Here is a 24,933-nt window from a genome sequence, read left to right as displayed (position 1 = left end):
AGCAATCATAATAAACATGATGAATAATAAGAAAAAAATCTTTCACAATAATGACAATAATATTAACGAACCGTAATTATTACAATTATCTTTTCCAAGGAGATAAGATATCTCGAATAATAAACAAACATATAGAATATAATAATAATATAATAATACATAAATAATATTCATAATAATAATATTAATAATAATAACAACAATAATAATAATAATAATAATAATAATAATAATAATTCTAATTATATAATTACAATAAAAATAATCAATAATAATATACAAAACTATAGCCTTTCGAACAATGGTTCAACCGTAAATCTTGTTCACATAATATTAGTATCGTCCAAAAATAATTGCAGTTCTTAAATAATAAATTTACAGACTTGGTTAAAACGTCAAATAATTGTTGAACAATTGTCATTGAACTCTTTTGCAACTTCTCCAGTTGTTTTACTTGAATTTACTTCAATAATGTCCCTTAAATCATTATTGTCAATAAATACAGGACATTTACAACCCTTTTTATCTTTGAGCTTTCGCTTCCATCACGGAATTTACCAATATTGAATTGCAGGTTCGTTAATTGTTTAAATGGCCAAAAACAAGGTTTATATTTCAAGAAGTTTCTGCTTCTTAACATCCCAATTTAACTCATATATATGATTAATTCTAATAACTCATGTATATGAATAATTCATTTAAATGCAACATTACTATTAAATGAAAACAATAATGTAAGCAAACATCACCAGTTCCAATTAGACCTTTTACCATGGTGCATAACATGACGAAAAGTAATCAGAAAATCCTCTTTCTAATATCAAATAATAAAAACCACAATTAATTTTGCACCTATCTAATATTTATGTATATACATATACTATTTATATCCGTTTACTTAATAATTAATATATTTCATATATATGTATATACTTACTCTTTATACAGAAGGGTAATTTTTTCGTTTGATGGGGATCTGTCTGGTTGAATTTCGCACACGTGTGGCTCGAGTATCCCCGCAAGGACGATGACGATGACGATAAAGATGACGACGACTTAAAAGACGACGCGTGCGCCCTTGTTTCAATCCTCATTTTTCCTTTTACAATCTGCTTTGTCTTCTATTTCTTCATTTTCCCAATCTTTCCATGTCGTTAGTCCATGCCATACTCTTTTTTCTTTTTTTTTCTTTTCTTTTTTTTGTAAGAAGGCGATGACAGTGTCGGTGGCGATGGCAGCTGCGACGGCAGCATTGATGACAATGACGATGAGAGACGCCGGCAACGGTGTCAACGATGACGACGACGCCAACGGCAAATGTTTTCACTTAACTTACTAGCTCTTTTTATCTAGTACATTATTTACAGTCCATATTTACTTATGTTACATCATTCGCCGGGACTCGCAGCATTTCGCGCTAAATCCCAAACGAACACAGCACTATCCTACGTATGTATGTTCGTTGCGTTTTGTCCCTCATTTTCTCTTTCTCTTTTTCTTTTTGATTTGATTTATTTCTTTTTTTTGTTTTTTTCTTTTGCTCATTCGCTCATTTAACATGCATTCCCTCTCTTTCTCATATTCACTAAATCTTTCGGTCCAATTCTCTTCTTCACCAATAGTCTTTCCTCGGAACGCGCACTGTAATAAGTATTTAGAGAGAAAGAGAGAGAAAACAGAGAAAGAGAAAGAGTTTAACACAAACGACACTCGTCGAGCAATAGGGACGAACGAGCGACGTTTCCAAGTCCATGTTTCTAATAGATCGTATTACTTTTCTCGGCTTATTTTCAGCGACGGTGTACGACGTTGATCGTCCTTTATATTCATCTCTCTTATTCTCTTATATCATCTTTTGAGTCCTCTTGTCGTACGAGAGACGAAGAGGAAGGGAGGGAAAGAGAGAGAGAGAGAGAAAAAGAGAGAATGAAAGTAAAGGAACGGTATTAAGAGCGAGAACAATAGTAACAGAGCAGCATCGAACATCGAGCATCGAGCTCGTCAGCCTCCCCGGTGTGTATGGGCCAAGAGTTCAGCCTCGTTAGGCCCCGTTGAACCTTCTAATCAAATGAAGTCCATCCACGATTGGTGTATCCCGTTTTTTATGTTTCCATCCTCCTTGATTTCGTGTATGTTCGCATAGACCGCCTAGAGCTACGAGTTACCGGCATAACCGGTACGAGTTTGCAGATAGTGTTGGTAAAAGTGCGGTAGACTATCCGCCGTTGGTGGCGGCGGAGGCGGTGGCGCAGACGAGGACACGGAGGAATTCGGCGCGTTTTGAGAGGTTAATGCGAGGCCCAACGGGGGAGGCCCCGGCGAACGCTAGTGAGCCGCCAACGAGTGAGCCGTGAGACCTTGAGGACTTAGCATCGGGGGACTGTGGCTATGACCCATGGGCGAGCCATGGAGGTGATCCTGCGGATGATAGCCCTGGTGGATGCCACCCTGTCCCTGATGACCCGGCGGCATGCCTTCCATGATGCCGTCGCCAAGCGTGTTCGGTGGTGTCATCCTCTTTTCCTTTTGCCGTCGGTTACAGAACCACACCCTTACTACTTCCTTTTCTAGTTGCAGACTATCGGCCAACGTTGTAATCTCTTGAGCAGAGGGTTTTGGTTGCTTGTGAAAATGTTGCTCGAGAGCACCCTTCACCGAAACCTCGATCGACGTTCTCTTCTTTCGTTTTCTACCTTGTGCCGCAATCTTATCGATGCTCGTTGGCGAGCCCGTCGTCGAGTCCGCTTCTTCGAGCCATTTTTGTAAGAGAGGTTTTAGTTTACACATGTTTTTGAAGCTTAGCTGCAACGCCTCAAACCTGCATATCGTCGTTTGCGAGAATACATTTCCGTAAAGGGTACCGAGTGCAAGACCAACGTCCGCTTGGGTAAAGCCGAGCTTAATGCGTCTCTGTTTGAATTGTTTCGCAAATGCCTCGAGATCATCGGAAGTCGGCGTATCTTCCTCGCCAGCACTGTGATCCCTATCAAGAGGATGTCCCGGATGAAGTGGATGACCTGTCGGTGGACTGTGATTGTGGGCGTCCCTGAGATGATGAGGAAGGCCGGCCTGGTGATTGTGCAACTGATGGGGATGCTGGTGAGGATGTTGATGTAGCATGCCGTTCATCGCCGCATGGTATTGTTGCAGGGTCGTCGGCGAAGCCGCACCACCACTTGGATTGTAATGTGCTGAGGGTACAACTGGCGCGTGCCAGGAATGCGGCGACGCCATACCAGGGGATTGATGAGGTCCGCGATGGTGCATGCCTTGATCGGCGTTTGCCGCCGCGGCAGCGGCCGTTAAAGGTTTCACATCTAAACTCGTATTAGCCTGATGGGGATGATGATGAGGATGATGACTCGTATGATGCATCCCCATAGAAGCTGCCCAGGGATCGCTACCAGGTTGCAAACTGACCCATGGATTAGCCGAGGAGAGGCTCGCCGCCGGATGCGAAAGTCCATTTGGCGACGGCGACGACGTCACCTGATGATGATGGTGATGATGATGATGATGCTGCGGCGCCGGCATATATTTCATTTCGCCGGCGTCGGCGGCGCTGCGGGGCGAGCCCGAGGAATAGCCACCCACGGCGATGTTCATCCCGATTGTTGTACCCGAACCACCATCCAGCTCGGCCGACACTGCACTACTAACCGGCATGTACGTGGTAGCGGCCATCTACTTCCCCTCGTCGAGAGGTCTTTTTTAGCTGCTCGCTGCCGGTTTTATCTTGACGTACCGGCTAATTTTGCGAGCACACCTCTCTAGACCTAGACTTTTTTCTCACTCTCTCTCTCTCTCACACACCCTCCTCTCCTCCAACAATAAAAACGATTAAAATTTCTTCAGAATATGAAACCAAAACGTAATCCTTTTTAATATCAGAGACTATTAACGACCGCTTGCACCGGTCCACCGTTCGCGAAAACGTAAGAAATTCCGATCTAGCGGCATTCTTCCAAGCGTACTCGTTACTACGCCCGTCGAAAACAGTATCTCCAGCTAATTTCTTTTCTATTCTATCACACGTTATTACAGAGCACACAAGTTACCTTCTTCAAAGGTGACAGCACTCGCGATAGTAATCCCGATATCAGCCGATATCACTCATGCTTCGTATTCGAACTCGCGTAAAACGAAATCAAAGTAACAGAAAAAAAGGTATTTATTATAATCACTGACGATGCTGAACGAGGAGTAAAACGTAGACAACGTTGACACACTCTCGAAGACTTGCGGAATGGTAGAGACGAAACGCGACTCTCTCCTCGCTCTTGCTGCCGGTCGCACTCTCGCGCGTTTCGAACTGTGTCGTAGTCGTCCTCGTCGTCGTCGTTGTCGTTACCGTCCTCGTCGTCGTCGTCGTCGTCGTCGTCGTCGTCGTCGTAATCGCAACTATCGTTGTCACCCTCGTCGTCACCCTCGTCGTCTTTGAAATCGTATGTGGGAGTTATGGGAGAAAGAGTGGATGCGTGTGATATAGCCAACGCCAAGGAACGTTTACGTTGTTGTTGTTGATCGAGGAGTGTCGTATGTGTGAGAATGTGTCGTAGTAGTAACAACGAGTAGTAATGAAAGAGAGAGAGAGAGTGAGTGAGTGAGAGAGAGAGAGAGAGAAAGAGTGCGTGGTAAGGAGAGAACGGGTCGTAGAAAGATCTCGCTCGGGCTCTCTCATGCGTTATGCATGTCGTAGCTGAGAGCGACTGACTGCCTCGCCTCGTAGCTCGCCCGAGGTTCCCGAGGCTCCCGGAGCGGTTGGTAGAGGTTCGTCATGCGCGCCACCGTTCTGCCAATCCCCACTCTTTTCTACGTTCTCTCATGCGATTGGTTCAGCTGGCAAGGTGGCCGTCGACGTACGTCACTGTCAGGCGGCACCTAATCTGACCGCGCCTACGGAACAGGCGAGGCACCCTAGGCGCCAGTCCTTTTTCCCCTCCACCCACTTCCACTGTCTATCGGTCTCTCTCTCTCTCTCACTCTCCCTCTCTCTCCACTCTCCCTCTCTCTCTCTCTTTCTTTCTCTCTGCTTTTACCTCTCTTCGAGCTACTACAGGACCGACCGAGCTTCTTCGCGCGCCGTTGCTCCTGCCGGCAGCAAAGAAGACTCCACACGTCCAGGAGCCTCTCTTTCCTCTTTATTCCTTCCAGAAGTACTACGTGCTCCTTTATTCTCTTCGGTCACATCTTTTCCACACTTTTCTTTTTGTTTGTTTTTTTTTCTTTTTTTTTTTTACCTTTAGATAGACTAACCCACGAGTATCCTCTTCTTCTTACCAACAACGATCTCGCAGAAATCCTACAAGCAACAGGTACTAATTTAACCCCTAAGTAATTATCCGCGAAGAGGCCCGTCCCTAACTTTCAAGAAAGATGTCACAACCCGCACGCATTTCTTCCGATTTTTCTTTCGGTTCTTAAGTCACAATGCAACAGGTATACTTATGTATATACATGTTTGGGTGTATGTGTTTACAACTATTAAATCCATCTTATCAATATCGAAATTTATCTCGCCTGTTCGTTTAGTTTGTATATTCGATTTCAGCATTACACAACAGGTATTCATTCTAAGTGATTAATTACACCAAGAAAAATGGACCAGTTGTACCCCTGAGGTGGTCGTTTGCCCGAGAGAAGGTGGTATCAATAGGAAGGACAAAAAAAAAGCATGTTTCGTCGGTGCAGCCGCGAACCGACTGATGTGAGAGAGGGAGAGAAAGACGAATAGCGAAGAAAGGGAAAAGAGAGAGAGAGATAAAAAGGAAAGGGGGAGGACAGCAAGCGAGGTTTAGTACATTTAAATGAGAGCCACAGGTAGCAGCATTATGCAGTACGTGCCAGCGACCCCTGAAGAGGGGTGAGTTAGATCATCGTGCGCCGCGTTCTCTCCCTCATCCCCCCTCCCCCAATTCGCCCGGCAGGCGCCCCTTTCATACACCACAGCACAGCCACCCAGCTGGCTTGCCTATCTTCGCACCTGTGTGTTCTACAACGAGACAAAGTCGATCTTTGCTAATCTTTTTTCTTTTCTTATCGTTTTTAGCGACTATCCAAAGACGTTCTCAAAGCGGCTCGTTCTTCCTTCTTGAAATGCAACAGTTGGCGTTAAGTTACTAGGTCACGAGGCTCTCTGCCTTTCCTTCGTGCGAGTTACGCGTGAAAAGCATGCTACTCGATGAGGATCGAAAAGATTTGAAAACTTTGTTAAAAGGAAAGAAAGAGAGAGAGAAAGAGAGATAAAGAGAGATAAAGAGAGATAAAGACAAATAAATAGAAAGAAAAGATACGGGTAAAGAAACGAATACAAGTAGTTCTCCTCGGTCGCATTTTTCTTTCTTATTTTCACGTTGACATATGAGCTACCGATAGAAGCAAGGCACGAGGACATGAATTCGCGTTTGTTACAGTTGACCGCGTGGCTTGCTGCCATAAGTGTCATTGGAATAGTAGGAAATCATAAATAAGAAGCAATAATAGAATCGTCTTTACATATGTATCGGCTAAAGCTGACGGATTATGAATGGCTCTACTTAAAATGCTGAAGACGCTTGACTTGAGCATTCGACGCTTTAACTCGCACAATATAAACTAGACCGATAACGTTTTTGACACTGCGCACGTGCGCGTGAACAAGTACATGGAGATAAAGTACTGGGAACGAATTCGTTTCAAGCAATCCTGACGCAGTAAAGAAGCGAACGATTAACGCACGATTAATAGCCGATTAACCAGATAAGTGCTATAAACACTTTTGAATCATTGTGCCCATCTTTTGTCAAACCTTAGAATTGTTTATCGCAGCAATAAAGTCTTATATTTCCTACATCTAATCGATTTTGCCACAGTACTTTACTTCCAACGAAATCGTCCATTTTATCTCAATATTTCGGTACTTTCTCGAGCCGTAAAACGACTTCTAACTTCCTCTATAAAAAAAAATGGAGAAAAAACATGAAAGAACTTAAACGATGTTATTGCATCAATTTTAAAAAGCAAATGTATTATCCACACCTCTTTTGTCACTTATTAAGCATCTAATTCAAACTTAATTTTTCCTTTTATTGAGTCGAATTGGATAGGATGATTTTAAGAAATATTTATTTAGGATCGAACAGGTAGTAGGTAGAAATTTCTTCTTGGTTTGTCTAACTGATGCAAAGAAGGGTTGAAACTCCCAACGGTTCACAATTTCTATGAGCCTACAGGAAACACTTTTACTACCTGAACGTTTGCGCGCATAATTTAGGCACCCCTCTACTAGTTTTGTTCTAGAGGGGATAATGCAACATGGCTACAACTTGTTTCTCTCGGTTCCACTATAGAGTCCCCAGTGTATAAAAACATTTGTGGAAAACATTAGAAACTTTTGACGTTACCTTGAACGCTAAGTCTACGACCCTGAACCAAAAGTAGAAACGTATGATAAAAAATTCGGAACGTATCGTAGGTCCGGAGACTGTAAAAAAAGAATGGAGATAGAAATGAAGCGGATGGGGAATGCTAACAGACGTAATTTGACCGCTTTTATGTCCGGGAATGAATATTTTAATATTTTAATACAAAATACGCTATGAAGGATTTTATGGTACACTATGACTTTTTCCCTATCGGTAGAAGTATATACTACCCGCGAACTTGATAGTATAGAAGCAGAAAAATGAAGGGGAAAAATAAGGAAGGGCGGAAATGATAGAGAAGGTAAAGCTAAAAGTAGTGGAGGGGTTGGTTTGTGTCTTTTAATAGGAGGAGAAGAAGGTGGAGAAGGAGAAGAATTCAGTTGGAAAATGTCTTGCTCAGATGGCAGCATCATGCGGCTCGGGTTGAGAAAAAAGGGGGTAAAACTTGCTCCAGTGATTCCCCACCTTACAATTATATTTTTTCTTTCAATGGTGGGGAAAGTCCTAGAACAGTGTGCTGCCATCCAACGACAACAAACTGTACTCTTTCGTTACGATCGATGATAAACCGTTGCTTGCTGGATAATAAATTTTGATTTATTCTCTCTTATTTTAAAATTCACCAAGCATCGATCGGAATAATTATTTTCAACGTTCACGTTCCATTAAATTTTTTAACGTCATTTTTTTTTAAGTATTAGTTGCAGTATTTCTAACAAACACTAAGGAAACGTATAAAGATATTTAAAACGTTTTCGCATAGCGACACGTTAGTGTCTTTCACAAAGAAAATCAATCGACAGGCGTATGTATATGTGTAAATACGGAGGTTTATTTGAAAAGACGCAAAGATCGTAGTAAAGGAATATGTCAACGAACGAATATGGTGAAAGAATGACAGTATTAGTAGTAGTGAACTGAGGAAGCGGGGATATGGAGAACAATGCTTTATTTACTGCCGGAAGCTCCGTGAGCCGAATTTCAAAGATCGCGAACGGCAAATCCTGTACAATTCGATCTCTAGGTGCGGCACAAGAAGCTGACATCTATTCTCAAGGATCGAAAATAAAAACAATTTTTTATTCGAATTTATTTTTCTTTTATTATAAAAACGCTATCTGTGTTTTAGTACGAAAACGAGGAGAATAGTTTAGGCTAAACTAAAATTAAATTATAGTAACTGAGGAGAAAGAGAAAGAGAGAGAGAGAGAGTCCAGTTCAAGCTTAGTTATCTGAAGCTAACTTTGCGAACCACTATCCATTGAATAAGAGAAGGACAGATAGAAGAACGAAACTCACTATGGGATTCACGGGTGAGAAACCTCAGGCCTTAGCCAAATTTGCGTTTGAAATCGACCGCCATTTCTCACTCTCTCTCTCTCTCTCTATCTATCTATCTTTCTCTCGTGGTTTATGCCAGCCTAAAGCACGAAACTATTCGAAGCCCTTGGTATTCTAGGTTCTAGGTTCGCGAGAAACTTTGACGACATTCGGTTCGCGATGGAAATGTATGATGCTTTTGCCTAATGCAACATGTTAACCCTTTGGACTTTAACTCTTTAGCTTGCTTAACTTTGACGAAACGTTTTACGATAACGTTTAAATACATAGAAATTTATTGTAAAGCAATTGAAGGTCTTTCTCTTTGACGCTACCGGCAACAACAGGAGTAATCACGAATAATGATAATCGGGCGATGACGTGGGGATCACATGGGGAAGAGGAGGGAAAAGAAGGGATAAGGGAGTAAGGGAGAAGATGTCCAAGAAAGGGTGCATCTCGATGGCCGACGGCGGTCAGCTTTTACGATCGTTGTAAGGAACATCCGATGATGCTGCTGCTGTTGCTGCTGCTGCTGTTGCTGCTGCTCTTTCCTACGAAGAAATAAAAAGAGAGATAGAAAGAGAAAGAGAGAGAAAAGATGTTAGGAGGGAATTCTTCGTTCGTATACGTGCGTGACGTCAATATGTCGAGGGTAATAAGATGGCCGGCGATAAAGTGGTGGGTGTAGATACAAGATAACAATCAGCTGCAGTAGCTTCTGGCAATCTCGTGATTACAGGCTTAACCTCCCCTTTCTCTCTTATTCGTTTTCTCTCTCTCTCTCTCTCTCTCTCTCTCTCCTTTCTTTTCTTTTTCTTACTCACTCACTCAGTCTTTACGATATATTTCATAAGAGGCATGGATCGTCTCTCTTTCTTTCTCTCTCTTTCTCTTTCTTTCTCGTTTTTTTCCTCCTACTTCTTCTATCCGACTTTAGAGCCCATCTCAAGAAGTATTTCTCTCTCTCTTCCTCTCTTTTAAACTTTGCAGTCTTTCCGATTTTCGCACATCGAATATTATAGGCTGACGGTGCAAAAGAAGAGAGAGAGGCACGACTCGGTGTGGTGTAGGGTAAGCCCGGTTCGATCGCTTCTTCTTCGGTCTACCTTTACTACCTCGTGCTACCTCGGCACAGGTACCTCTTAATAATAATTTTGATCAGCAAATTGGCGTGGTGCATATTTCAGGCTCTTCGATCGTTATCTTCTCGCCGAAAGTTTTCGTGGGCCCTTCCTTACTCTTCACTCGTATTCATTTTAACGTAGAAGGCCGTCCATCCGGAGATATCCCTTAGGGCCATCAATGATCGAAACTTTCAAAAAGTACGATCTAAGATCAACTTCTTTTCCGATATATACGATAGATACCTTCAAATGTACCTTCAATCGCATATATATATGTAGATATTGTATAAAACAGAAGCAGAAGCTGAGAGATAAACTGAGAACCACTTGTGCCCTCGATGTCAAGCTGCGTATTTATGACGCCGTGTCTGTGTTACAAGTTAGCTACAAGTACGAGCCGGTATAAAAGTCTTCTCGATCTCGTACTTTAGAATACTCTTCGCAAAACGCGAAGCAATGTCGATAACGTTTCTTACTCTTTTACTAGAGACTTCCGCATCAGAAAGAAAGAAGAAAAGAAGAAAGAAAGAGAGAGAGAGAGAGAATCAATGGATTTCAATTTCTCTTCCGTTACTTTCCTGTCTTCACGAAGCAACTTGAGCATAAAAAAAACCTTAGGGAAAGGAAGTACTAACGGGGTTTAAACAACAATCATTAAATTGGGGAATCAATGCATATATTTTGATTATCGATAAAGGTTAGATAGAAATTAGTGAAAAGCTTGGGATTGAATTATTGAACAATTCATTTGTGTAACGTTCGCACAACAAAAAATTAAAAAAGAAAAAACGAAATATCAATAGCACTTACAGTAGCAATATTTATTTTCCTTCGTCTTTTTCTCTCATACAATCAGCTAGATACGAAAATCGGGCTAAGAGTAGGTACGAGTCGATTGAAAAAAAAAAAAAGAAAAAAAAACAGAGTTAGCAGACGAGGAAGGATAGAAGGAATTCACGAACTGCAAAACGCAATTATCGACATTAGTCCGCGGGGTATCACGATCAGGTAGGGTTGCTACCAATACTGAGAAGTGAATGTTTAGTAGTTCTCTATACGTGTGCAAGCTTCCGACGATCGCTCGATCGATCGACTTGTTTTTAAGATAAAATCTATAGGAGATACTTTCAGGGAATTCTTATTTTGTTCTCTTCAATCTTGTAATTATTATCTTATTTACATTCGATAGATGAAAATTAATCACGAAACTTTTCGAATATCGTTTCTCTATTTAGTTAGAAGAAGATTGGCACAAATAATTAATTATTAGGTAGCTGAAAAAATAATTTCAATTTTTATTATTATTAATTTATCATTGATTTTACAAATTATCTTTTATCTAATTACGTTTATGTAATATTATTATCATTGTAATCGATGAAATTGGCATTATTGATTTAATCTTATATTATTATTTACATTTTATATTACTTTTATAAAGAATTTATATTATCTTTACGAAACATTTTGAACGTTTCTTGTTTTACACCTGTATGTACGACGACCTGTAGTTTAACTAAAAAAACAGGCCTAATTAATTAAGACATATGTACATTTTGTAACGTTTGTTTGACGTTTCTATTGATTTATTGAATACTTCGCTAACAAAAACTGATTTCTATTTATAGTAGTCTCTATTTAAACTTATTTGTAAAAAAGAAAAAAGGGAGAAGACAATAACAGTGATATGAAACACTAAAAATTATTCCAAATATAAAGCATACTTTTGACCAAAGGAAAATTAATAAACAAACATTTCGTGACAGTAAAAATTGCGCGATAACCATGCTACGTGACACGATTATAATTCGTAAAAATGATTTATAGTTGTTAAAAACCCTACGCTGTAATTCAAGTCCAAGAAGTTTGAAAAATTAATTGTTCCTGTCACAATTTTTGTACGCATTTAACGTGGTACGTTCAAAGTTAATAGTACAGCACGGCTAAAAAAAAAAATCTCTTTTCGAAGGACAGAAAAAGATAAGAACGGATATATAACTAATATAATTTAATTCGTTAAATCAATAGAAAAACTCTATCTAAAGATTAGATAATTTTTACTAGGCCTTAACACATTGAATTCCATGATTTCTTTTCTAAACGCTTCTACTTATAAAGTAGCTAATTATGTCCCTTTTAACACCATGTAACTTTTGTAGAAATAAAGCGTTATCAATTGTACAATTTCAAAGTTATTCGAGATAATAAATTAAACAATTTTAAGTTTTATAATCTTGATCGTTACAATTCAAATAATTCATTTATTATTGCTGTAAGCAAACATTTCTTTCGATATCAATTTGATGTTAAAGTTTTTCTTTAAATTTATCTTTAGTTTTTGATAGTGAGTATATTCTACCATATTTCTATTTATGTAAAATCAAGGTAAATCTATTGAATAAGTTCTCGTACTTTAATGTAGACTCCGACATTCTTTTTGTACTCTTCGTTTCTTTATCTTCTCTATTTCGAGATAGAACCTAATCGATATATAGATTCGGTCGATTACCTAGCGATAACGAACTACTATCTTCCTCCCCATCCTCAAAGTCTTTCACTGAATTAATCGTAATTGCGCGACGAAAGAGAGAGAGAGAAAGAGATTCTTCGTTACGAAACGATCCTAATAACCCGTTCTGCCGTTTCACGATAGCTCCTCGTCGTGAGGTTGGTTGGCCCTTCTCGAAGATATCGTGGAGGACAAGTCGATTTTATATTGCAAATGCATCATTGGACTGCACGTAAGAGCTGCTGCTGCTGTTGTTGTTGCAAAAGAGTTAGCCTCGGCGCGAGGCTACCGGCCTAATAGGAACTAATTCGAGACGAATCATCCGGACGAGAATTATGGCGGTGAAAGAATTTAGGATTAATAATTTAACGCGTCACGAGAGCTGCATGGTGAGTGCCTCGTCCAATATATATATATAGGGGGTTCTTGATACACATCATTAAAACATTCCTCAAATATCCTATTTAACTAAACAAAATTTATCAACATAGCATCAACAAAGTCCTTACTTTATACTAAATACATTAACATTGATTAAACTTATACATTAAAGCTGATACAGATTGTACCAAAAAATTCTTCGTACCATTTGTGACCAGACACTCCGAACTATTTGGAGACTTATTGCTCATCACTTAATTTTATTTAAAATTGTAGATTATTTCAAGATATCTTTGAATTTGAGACACCATGTATACAAGAAGCAAGTTAGGTACGTAGCCCGGTAGCCCAGGGCCATAAGGTCGGCGGCCCTCCTCTACACCCTCACCTACACGCTCTCTTCGACGATGAAGAGGAAGCAGTATTAGTAGAGGTAGAAGAAGAAGAAGATGAAGAAGAAGATGAAGAAGAAAATGAAGAAGAAGAAGAAGAAGAAGAAGAGGAGCACAGGGAGTGGTGGAAGGATCGTCCACATGAGTCGAGAGAGAGCTTATAGGCTCTCTCTATACTTTGCGTCCTGGTATCTGTATCTTAATTCTGACGCTACACGAAGGAGACTTTCTATAGTAAAGAAAGACAGAAAAGAAGTGGAAGAAGAAGAAAAGATGTTCCAGATCGAGAGGACGGAAGACAGAAGCAGCTAAAAGAAAACAAGAGTGAGAGAGAGAGAAAGGATATGAACAAAGATAGATCCGGTGCTGCGTCGAGAGACTGACTCCGTAATTTTCTAATTATATACTCGAAAATAATTGGTTATTATCCTTGTTGTGTGATGCTGGACCAACGTTAGATCGCGGCATGCATTGGCCCTAAAGGGAATCACGAGCGCATCATGGATCTACCTATGTATTCATATATACCTCAACCATTTCCAAAGTATTATTCTCCCTTTAACTGAGTAATACCAAAAATCACAAATATTTCAAGTATATTTGCTCTATCGATTAACCCTTTAACTGTCACGCCGAAATCATATGTTTTCTCCAGGATGCCATGGCAATTTTATTATTCAAAGAATATAATGGCAAAATAATAATAAAAAATTGTAATTGTAATTGTTCAATAGGGCACTTTTTATTTCAAAGTATCTTCTATATATTGGCCATATTCAAATACACTAACTTTTAATTTTCATTTAGTTTTTTACAACTGTAAAAGGTTCATACGCTTCGGTCACCAATGATCAGCATGGCAGTCAAGGTGTTAATTTCACGATATTCATTTTTCATAGCAGTAAAGAGTAAAGGAAGAGAAATAAGAGTAGTCCTGGAGGATAAATTATCATCAAATTCATGAGAATCTCGTGACAGTTACGATACAGCCTATATATAGCTAGGACGGTAGCGCAACGGTAGTCTATCCGACGGACAAAATGATAGTTATCTATTTTTAAAAAAACAGATCGAAAAGATCAGTGAATGAAATCGGCCATGTCACCCCTAATTTTCTCCTTCCCTGTCTCTTGTGGACTTGGGTATTAATAAAAACTGTGAGAAATAGCTCGCGCAATATCTAACATCAAATCGAAATCGTGTCTTCTTAAAAAACAAAAAAATCGAAGGTTTCTTTCTTCTTGACGGATCGACCGATTTATTGGAGGAATGTCAAAGAAGAAAATCGACCAATCCTCTGATCTGATCAGGCACAATTTTTCCTTATGTTAACGAGCGTGAACGTCCGAAAAGCAACATGTAAAGAATCGTGTCGTTAGGGGAAGTAAATAAAAGTCTTTCGTCGATGCATATTCAATAAGAAACGTAAAAAATCAACAACATACAGTTCGAAAATATCTAATCTAGATGAACCTAAAGAAAAAATACAAAAGGTGCGGATCTATAAGACAGAATTGTAATGATCCTTTCATTTTCTATTAGGTTATTGTTCAGTTTACACATTCTTACATTATTCCTTATTAGCGTACATTTATGTGACTATATAAAAAAGTACTACAATATCATGGTCAACTAATAAAAATCAAAAATATTGTAAAAGCGAACTTATTTTGATATTAAACACTATACGTTCCGATTTTACCAATTAGTTAATAAAAGATATCGATATAATAATATTACAAACTATATATCATCGGTAATATATATTACGTATAAATATTACGTAAAAAAATTGAGTAAATCTTAACCTTAGAATTTTGTATTAGTATCCATTAAATGAATTACTGTGTGTCCATCAAAAAGTGGCGTTTCCTTTCTAGAAGGTCAAAAGATTATTTTATTTTTAACCCCTTGTTTTGTAACAATTTATACCAGAACAGTATTGAGTTGAACCATGGGTCAACGAATCTCTGTCTTTGTCTGTACTTCTTTCTCCCTCTCCCTCTCCCTCTCCCTCTCCCTCTGTCTCTCCCTCCTTTTTATACATAAAGATACTCGTGTTCGATGCATGCGATCGATCGAGTTCTTACAAACGGAAGAAGTACCTCGTGCGAAGAATTTGAAAGATAGATAAGACTGTATGTCTGTCGTCTTTTCCATCGTCTTTCTTGGCCTTTGAAGTTAATGCATATGGAAGGCAGGAAAGATAAAACGTCGAAAGGTCGTCGTCGAATGCCGGGTGTCGAAAGATTATCTCGCGTGTTCTGTCGCGAGGTCGACGACAGAGAGCCTGACCCCTTCAGCCTGACGACCGCACCAAATGAAATTCAATCTTTGACTATACTAGATTTGCATACTTTCCCTGACCGCTTCGGTAGCTCCGACGACTGTCAACGCATAAACGCGAGATTACCATAAAAGGGACACACACCTCCGGCGATCCAGGAAAGAATTTAATAAATGGTGTGAACTAGCCTGAGATTTTAGAGAGGTATATCGATTTTAACCTATCGATCTCTTTTCCGTTCTCATAGATATACAAAGTTTCGAAGAACTAGGCAGGATAGGAATATGTATATGGCTTGCGGTTGAGTCGGTTGCGATGAGAGAGAGTTAAACTTAAGGATTGTAGAAGAGAAAGAAAGAAAGAGGGATCGTGAGGTCGTCGTTCGTATGGATGATGAAGTGGCCCTCTTGTTATCCCTAAATACCACGCGCGGCTCATGAGCAAACACCGAGTGCAGTGAGACTGCCCGCCGGTTAACACCGCCAGTCCCTATCTGGCCCCATGAGACCGCACCTTAGGGGGGCCCGAGCCCCCACTGGCTTCTAGCACCCTTGTTCAACCCATTATAAACAAGGCCTGTCTGGACCCCAATGCATTATCCTCCAATATTCCTCCTTCTTCAACATCAACTGCGGCATCGTTCGATTCGCCGCACCTTTCCACTCCCACTCTCATATTTGAACTTTATTTTATTTTTTGAAAAACCTTCCTCCTCATCCTCCTCCCAACCCTACATAACTACACTTTCAATGTTATCTAACGTATCAACTTTATTCGAGATTTGTTCATTTTCGTTATTTTTTTTTTTCTATTTTCCTTCTTTTTCAATAGGACATATCGAAGATTTTGATTAAACATCATACTAATTAAATAATTTATTACAAAGAAGCGAGCTGGTCTGCTGATAAACGAGGCCCATTCTTTGTGAAGTCTCTCGGAATGCTCGACGGGCCCAAATAAGATTTTTCTTCTCTTTCTTCTACGTGGGGCAGAGAAAGAAAGAACATTGCGATTGGTCCGACGGATCCTCATCGTTTAACAAGTAAAAAATCATCACGCGTGAAATCAATCCTTTTCATGGTGTTCCTTCAACTAATAATATATATTATTAGTCAACGAAAACGATCCCTAACGGAGAATAGATTTTTTATACACGTGAGGCCCCCTTATTTCTCGGTTCTTAAAAAATTACACCTTTTTATATTGAGTTGCCCAATAAGTAATATCGGAATTCGAATTATTTAATATTGAAATAAACAACTGAGAAATGTTTTTTGAAAAAAATAAGACAAACTCAATACGATTTCATACTGTACTGTATTAAATAATTGCAATTCAGATGTAACTCTACTGTAATATATTTTTCAACTTACCATCATAATGTCGAAATTTGTATTAATTTATATTTTTTCTTTTTTTGCTAAAAATTGAACTCAAAGCCAACAGACTATTATTTATTTATTTATTTATTTAATCGAATCATGTTATAAACGATATTACCGTAGGATGCTTTGATGAAATTTCCTTTAAGCAATACCCTTTAAAATCCTTCCTTTATACATCTGGAACCAATCAAAAGTGTATTGAGGAAAGACATCGTGCCTGAAGGCAAAGACGACAAATAGGAAAAAACAAGGAGCAGATGTCCTGAAAAAGTTCATTGAATTTTTCAAAAAGAGAAATGAATTATCTATAAAATCATTATTCAAGAATGATCTAAGAAGGATCTTTAAGGTCTATTGAGAAAGACGATGCTGCGTCACTTGTCGAACTATAAATTAAGGATGATAGGGTAGAAGAGTGGGAGGGGACATTTCTTGATCGTTGCTTCAAATAGTTTCCGGTCTAACTCACCCCGGATCACATTACCAAGCCATTACTCTCTCTCTCTCTCTCTCTCTATCTTTACGAATCGAGTCATCCCTTGGAGTCATTCTCCGTGGCACGAGGCAAGAGTGGTAAAAGTAGGGAGGGCTGCAAAGAAACTAACGGTGGAATCGTTTCCCGAACAAATCCCGCGAAGGGTTCCTCCGGTTCTACCGGATCAGAACGAATCATTAGAGCCGTTGTGACACAATACATGTCACGTGGACCAAGCCCACCACCCTCAGGAAGTTTAACGTGGAAGTGATTTCTGTTTTTTTTCTTTCTTTCTTTTTTTTCCTCTTAGTGATATTCCTCTGCCTTTTGCCAGTGGGTAATACGCATAACGCTCTTGACATCTAAATCGAAAGAGTCCGGAACGACAACGACGAATCTAGATGATTTACGATGATTGTTCAACTCATTTATTTCAATTGCAAAATATGTACTCGAAAAATCTTTCCAAGATATATTAAAAGAGGGTTTATGAATATCGAATGGTATTATCAAATTGGTAAATTTATCTTTTTAAGTTGCTTTAGCCTGGTAGTCTCATTAAAAATTCCTTCCTTTTTGATTGGCCACTACATAATGTGCCCGTAAGTTTTCAGAGATATTTGGTTATGTTATCGTATATATAATATAATAGTACCTGACCGATTACACTGACGTCTCCTCCAAAAACAATAAAAGCTGAACCCTCGGATATACCTGTAATTCTAATTCCCACCAAATGGTGATGATCTCAATGATAAAACCATGAAAATTAATATCTCTATGAGATACCTGACCCACCGGATTTCCTATAGTTTTTATGGTTATTTAAATTTTATTATAGTTTTTTTTTTGAAAAGTCATGGCTTTTGATAGTTATTAATTATACATAATGTAAGGGGTTGATATTTTCTTTATAAAATAAAAATCACAAAATGATGAGATTAACATCGTGTTCTCAAGTAATTTTTGATTATATTAAAAATTGATCAATTTTTTACATAACTCGATCTAAATGATCACTTGTGAACGACAAACGGGGAATTTCATGAATAATGAACATTACATTTCTCAAGTCCATACAGTAGCGTGTTTAATCCCAAAAAATGATATTAACATATTGAAAAATATTTACAGCTGCGTTTATTATCACGATTGTCATGCCTGGATAGTCGCTAGTATTAGAGTAATATTGAAAAGCGTGTCGAAATGGAAATATTAAGAGGGAGTGAAAGGGGATGGAGGTGGGGGGATGACCAGCATACAAAAGCGTGAGAGTCCACCTGCACGCGTGGCTTCTGCGAACTGGAAAAAAGATCCACCCTGCACTAGCCAGCTCTTCACTCCCCTGGCCCCTGTACAACTAACCACGAACACCTCACGACCACCCTCATGCTCATAAATCGTTCAGTCAAGGTATTTAAGCCGATAGATCATGTTTTAAACAAAAGTCGCACTGATCCGTGCTCTCCGGAATGCAACGTTGTGTTGTAGAAGTATACACACAAATACACTCGTAGATGAATGCAACTACGCATAGAAACGTGGAGCAACCCCATAAATCCTTCAACCAGCTAGCTAGCCGAACCATTCGCGCGGCTGTTTTCTAATATTTTGATTTATGTCGCTTTCACTGGCCGCTAATTTGGTGGCCTTTATCCTTTATTTGCACGCTTATGGCTGAAATTTGTCCCTCTGACACAGGCTTCACGGCTTTCCAACGGGTCAAACCACAATACCTGTCTAACCTTCTGTCTCTCTTTCTTTTTCTCATTCTTTCTTTCCAAGAGGATCGCTTACTGTCAACCATTGTGTTCTCGTACGCATGGTATAAACCCTCGTATTCTCAAGAATCTCCTTGGCAGGGTGGTTTTGTCAAAAACTTAACTTAAAAGAGGAACAGATAGAATATTATCGTCAATTGTCCAAGAATCACAATATTTCCAAATTTCTTCTTATTTATCAAAAATATTTTTTATCCCTTCTTCGAAAATGTTTTGACTTTCTCTTCCATCCAAGAATACTAATTTCCAATACACTATAATGATATCTTAACGATATTATTCTCAATTTAGAAAAAAATTTCCTTTAACAAACACCATAACCCTGAATATGACTATTTATATGTCATTTACTTATTGGGTTGGTCAATAAATTTCGTTTGACTTCGATAAATAATATTAACATTTTTATTGTAAAAATATTTGATAACACGTAAATAATATTTAATAAAATATTATTTGTATATATTAATATTATAATTATTTATTGATAGTTGAAAACTTTTTTGTAGCCTGCATCAAAATATAAATAATGTAAGAATGTTTATTCAAACGACTATACTTTAAACAAAAATCCAAGTCCATAAACGACACTTACGTAAAAGTGTCAACGTCGATAGGACGCAAACGATAGGGGGAATTGGACTAAAAAGAACAAGACGAACGTAATATGCGAATTAACACTTTTGAATAATGTATGCTTTCTCCCCTTACCCTTTTCCTCCCTCCCTCTCTCTCTCTCTTTCTCTCTCTCTCTCTTACTTTTTGTTTCGATCATGTCACCCAGACAATGCAAAAGCTAGCGATAAGGAAAAGATACTCTACATCGAAGGCGATTGGATAAAAGTAACCACCTAAGATAAATAAAGAAAGAAAACAAAAATAAAAAAAAAGAGAGAGAGACGAAAATGCAAAAGACGAAAAAAAACAAATATGGAGAAGAAAAAATTATTAGTCGAAGGAGAGAAGCCACTGTTACGTACTCTTGTCGATGCATTTATGTATCTCGCACGATCGGTTACCGATTTCTTTCCTTCTTTTCATTCCCTTTCTTTTTCTCTCCCTCTCTTTCTCACGTATAACATCTGATCCTGCTTGCAAAGATTGGTACATAAACCAAGACGAAAAGCGAAACCAAAGATCGAAACGATCTATATTTCTTTCTCTCTTGTTCCCTTTTTTTTCGAAATAGATTATTCCAAAAGATCGTGGAATCTACATTGCGTATAAGTTTGCGGCCAGTAAGTGACGCTTCTGAAAAAAACAAAATCGAAGAATACAAAGAGAGAGAGAGAGAGAGAGAGAGAGATTGATCGATCTTCATTCGAGTATTGATTTCCTTTCTACGTTTACATCTTTCCACGTAGATCTAATCTAAAAAAAAAGGTTTTGTTTTAAAGTTTTGTCAACAAAAATAAATGACAAAAAACCTAAAAAAAAGGTACAAACATTCTTAGTTACTTAATATATACACACAGATACACACATATATATTATTAAATTATATATTGTAAAAAGAAAATCTTCAATATAAATAATCTATTTAAAATGAAAATGAAATACATAACATAAATTTACATATGTGGGGTATTACAACATGTTACAAAACATTTATTTCGCTCGTTAATGAAGCATAAAAATCAGAAGGTCCTAGTATCCTTTACAGGGTTGTATTACTGCTGTTGTTGTTGTTGTTGTTGTTGTTGCTGCTACGGATGCTGTGGTTGCTGCTTTCGAAGTCGAAACGTGTAAATTTCCGTTTATTCCGGTTTTCCTCGTGTCGTTCTAACTGTATCGCACTTCGTGACCACTCGAAGATTCATTTTTCACGCGGACGCGAGATGAAAGAAAAGAGAAGGGGAAAAAGAAAAGAAGATAGCAAGCAGGATAATACTGTTTTACCTGATATTCATTCTCTGACAACAGGTACCTAAGCCCAAAACCTGAGTTTCGAGCTTTCCGGTATCACAAACTATCTCTCTTTCTCTTTCTCTTCTTCCCCTTGAAAATATTCAAGTTGGTCGTAGGAAAGGCATTATCTGATCCTTGCTCTCATCACCGAAAGAACAAAACGCGAGTGGCCCTATCTGTTTACGATCACGATCGTAGTACATGATCTACGCGCTACTCTTCTTATCTTCCAACAATCTTAGGATACTTACTTATCGTTGGTTCGCGAGAGGACACCTCCATCCTCTTCTCTTTCCTCCATTCTTTCCTCACGTTGCTACCCATCTTCGATACGATCATTTCAACCCTGTACACCTGACAAACGTCAAATCTTTGCACCCCATATGTAATATATAATGTTAAGGAAACCGGAACAAGTTGATACGTTTCTTAGTTTTTTATTTTTTTTTTATTCTATTTTTATTTTTCTTTGAGAATATTTTTATTCTTTAATAAAAATAATGTAAGTTAAAATATTCTTGTGGAACTTCTTTCTCTTGACATATTTTAAAACAAATTTTTGAGTAAATCTATACAAAATAAATTGATGAATTTTTATTTGATATCATGAAAATATATCAATTATAAGGTATTTTAATAATATTCAATATGTTTTTAATTATTTTTCCAGAAAAAATATTACTTGGATCTCCCTGGAAATTAATTTTTATTTAATTTTAATATCAATTAATAAGAAATACATATTTTACCGCCCCCCCCTTTAGGAATCACTGGTATAACCCAATATAATTAGAATTTTTTTGAGTAGATATATACAAACAAATTTTTATTTGATATAATGAAAAAATCAATTTACAACATTATAAGATATGTTAATAATATTGTTTTATGTATTAAAATATTACTTAGCTCTCCCTGGAAACTAATTTTTTTTTCATTTTAATATCAATTAAATAGGAAATATTTATATATGTATTAATATTTCTACAGTCCCCACTTTGGAAATCAACCCAATATAATTAAAATATTTTGGTTACATTTTATATGAACTCATATAAGCATTGAATCGATTTTTAATCTTAAAAATTGATTTTTATCACTTGCTGGTTTTTGATAAACTAACTACAGTGTTACTTATTCAATTCAATCAATTTCATTAGACACGATTAATTTTAATTATACATCGGTGCTGAGAGATCCACGCCCATCTGTTTTGGCGTTAGATTCGATGTAACATCATGCTAAGAGAGAGGGTCTCGAACGATTCACGTTCAGAAACCCTCTCTAACCTTGTCTTACATTACTTTCTTTTTCATGGATATAGCAACGTCACTACGTGACGTTTAGGAAGAGAGGTAAAAAGTTTCGACGCCTGTTAGACGCAACCCCCGCGGAGAGAAAAACGATCTGGACAGGTGCAAAGACTCCTGCTCAAAATCGCACCTATCACCTTATCAATTTAACAGGTGAAATCGATTAAAATATTTTTACAATAATTATAATAATTCGTACGATTTAACGGTTCGAAAATTTAGACTTTTAGGGATTTAAAAGCAAACACTAGGATGGTCTCGGACTAGCATGAAAACATTTGAAACTCGATCGAACTGTGATCACCATGGAAGATTAGATCTTTTGCTCGGAGAAATACCTAAGAGAAATTTTAGAAAAACGATTTATGACCTTTCAAAAGACGATTCCACCTGCGGTCAAACCGATGATATATATCATAGGCGCCAGAAATTAAGTAACATAAGATAGAAAACTTTTAAAGAAATTCTAACCGCAAATATTGTTAAAGGAATCGTCAAATATGTTAAATAAAATTAGACTTCGTTTAAAAAATATAATGCAAGTGAGAAAGAAAAACTAGAACAAAATTGTTGTTCTTTGTAGTATGAATATTTGAAAGATAGATACAAGAAAGATAAAATGTTTTATCTCGTTTTCTGAAGGATCGTTCAAATTGCTTGAAGAAAGTTATTTTCTGTTGTTTCTTCTCGAAAACACGTAGGTTCGGTCGAATGGGTCTGGTAAACGGGCTGGTGGTATGGCACGTTTTCACAGCGACGTTCTGGCGACAGAAAGGAAGGATGAGAAAGAAAATAAGAGCGAGAGAAAGAAAGTCCACGAGAGATCCAGGTAGATGCTAATGGGGACCGATTGTTTTTTCTCTTCTGTTTTCCTCCCTTGGCATTGTTCTTACATGGGTCCGCCTCCGCTCATCAGTTAACATTGTCCGCGCATTAGATCGGCCTTGTTCCAAATTCGACCAACTCGCGAACGAGTAAGCAAGCAAACAAACAAACAAACAAACAAACAAACAAGCTTTTATCCTAAAAGAATGCACGACTCTTTCCTTCTGTTGTAGAAAGAAACGAAGACAAAGGTGGCAAACAGAGAAATACCTTTGTTTCATACACGAAACTTTCGTTCACATCATGTTCGATCTCTACTTTTTTTTCTTGTTTTTTTTTTTTAAATACATTTGTAGACAAGAACTTTAAATACTGAAACATAAAATATCGATAGAATACTAATATTTTTCGGTTGTCATACATTTAATTAGAAATATTGACATATGAATGATAGGTATTTTTTCAAATTTGTTTTATCTTATTACAATTATCTATATATTTGTAAGCAAAGCATATAAAATTATTATTATTATTTAGTTACAGATATTATATCAGAAAAATTCGACTAAAATCAAAGTAATTATATATCAAATAAACAATTACAAATTGTTATTGATAGGAAACATTTACCTCTTCCTTCTAATACAAATGATACTATATTATTCATAATTTGAGATTTCTTTAGTATTTTTATTTTTATATTTATTTAGTGTCGCGAGAAACAACCCCTTAAAGGAAAAAGTGTTCCTTTTATCTAGTTCGGTTTATTTTTACATGTAAAATCACACATCGATCTGTTGTACAACTCGTTCTGATACACCCTTGTTTAAAAAACTGAAACTTCTCAAATAAAACTAGAAAGCTTAGCGACGATTCGCAAGATCGATTATCACAAAGATTGTTATCTAGAAATGAACTTTCTCTCTTTCTTTTTCTTCAAGCGATGAGAATGCCAAAGAAGACAAAGTGAAAGGAGAGAAAGAATACGAGAAAAAAAAACGAAAACGAAAAAGAAAAAGAAATACGAATACGAAGAAAAGTCGAGTGAGAGAGGCAAAAGTGGAAGAGAAAGAGAGAAGGGAAAAGGTTGAGAGGGGGTGGTGGTGGTGGGTTTTTTAAGACCTTTCGAAGAGGAGCACGTTTGGAAGGAAAGGACGTTGCGTTATATACCTTGGCGAATAGACAGGAGGAGGTGCCGATATCTCGACCGTAATTTATCACCCAGCTAGACCGGCTAGAAAAGACGGTCCCAGAACGATTCTCCTGTGGGCCCCGCGGCTCAAGATCACCGACGGAGAGAATGAGATAGAGATAGACACCGAGAAAGGGAAATGGAGAAAGAGGAAAAACGAAAAAGAAGTTCACGAAAGAGGGATTCTTAAAAGAGAGAGAGAAAGAAAAAGAGAGAGAGAGAGTGAATAAGGCCCTGAGGCCAGCCCTCATTACCACGCCTCTAGACTTCCTAGTCATTATATGGTGGTTCCAATACCAAGATCGCGTTTCATCACGAATACCATCGCGGACATTCCACCGACATGACAAAAAAAAGAGGGAGAGGGTTAAATGATGTGTATCATCCTTCCGAAATACGAATGAGATTAAACTTCATCAAATGTTTTCTTCAAAATCGAGACGTTCGTGTGTATAATCAAACCAAAAATCATTCTAAATACCACCTCTAATAAACTTATTGTCTATATGTTTTGTTAAAGAGAAAAAATGCGGAAAATTGGGTCGAATCTTAAAGGAAGTTCTCAAAATAGAAAATTTCTGTAAATGAGAAAGAGAAGTGTGCTCCGCCCAGAGGCTGGTTGTAAATAATTAAAG

General features: G+C 37.8%; 1 protein-coding gene and 1 long non-coding RNA gene across 3 annotated transcripts in view; one reads left to right on the top strand and one right to left on the bottom strand.

Moving 5' to 3' along the window:
* Positions 1 to 4,692, bottom strand: part of vvl (ventral veins lacking) — a 29,052-nt gene extending 24,360 nt beyond the window's left edge. For both annotated transcript variants that reach the window (XM_015325508.2, XM_089174842.1), the window contains exon 1: positions 938 to 4,692. In XM_015325508.2, the coding sequence (XP_015180994.1) occupies positions 2,326 to 3,684 (1,359 nt within the window). In that variant the 5' untranslated portion in view covers positions 3,685 to 4,692 and the 3' untranslated portion in view covers positions 938 to 2,325. The remainder of the gene's footprint in view (positions 1 to 937) is intronic.
* Positions 4,693 to 4,890: 198 nt separating this feature from the next.
* LOC149033663 (uncharacterized) lies at positions 4,891 to 6,314 on the top strand. Its single transcript, XR_016177375.1, has 3 exons — positions 4,891 to 5,439; positions 5,552 to 5,863; positions 6,050 to 6,314. It is a non-coding gene; the product is annotated as an uncharacterized LOC149033663 (long non-coding RNA).
* Positions 6,315 to 24,933: the final 18,619 nt, after the last annotated feature.

This window comes from Polistes dominula, unplaced genomic scaffold (assembly GCF_049000335.1).
Source record: "Polistes dominula isolate Pdom_NZ unplaced genomic scaffold, Pdom_raw_medaka contig_28, whole genome shotgun sequence".
Taxonomy (NCBI): Eukaryota; Metazoa; Arthropoda; class Insecta; order Hymenoptera; family Vespidae; genus Polistes; species Polistes dominula.
The sequence above is the reverse complement of the archived record's forward strand: the minus strand, read 5'-3'. Positions and strand labels throughout refer to the sequence as shown.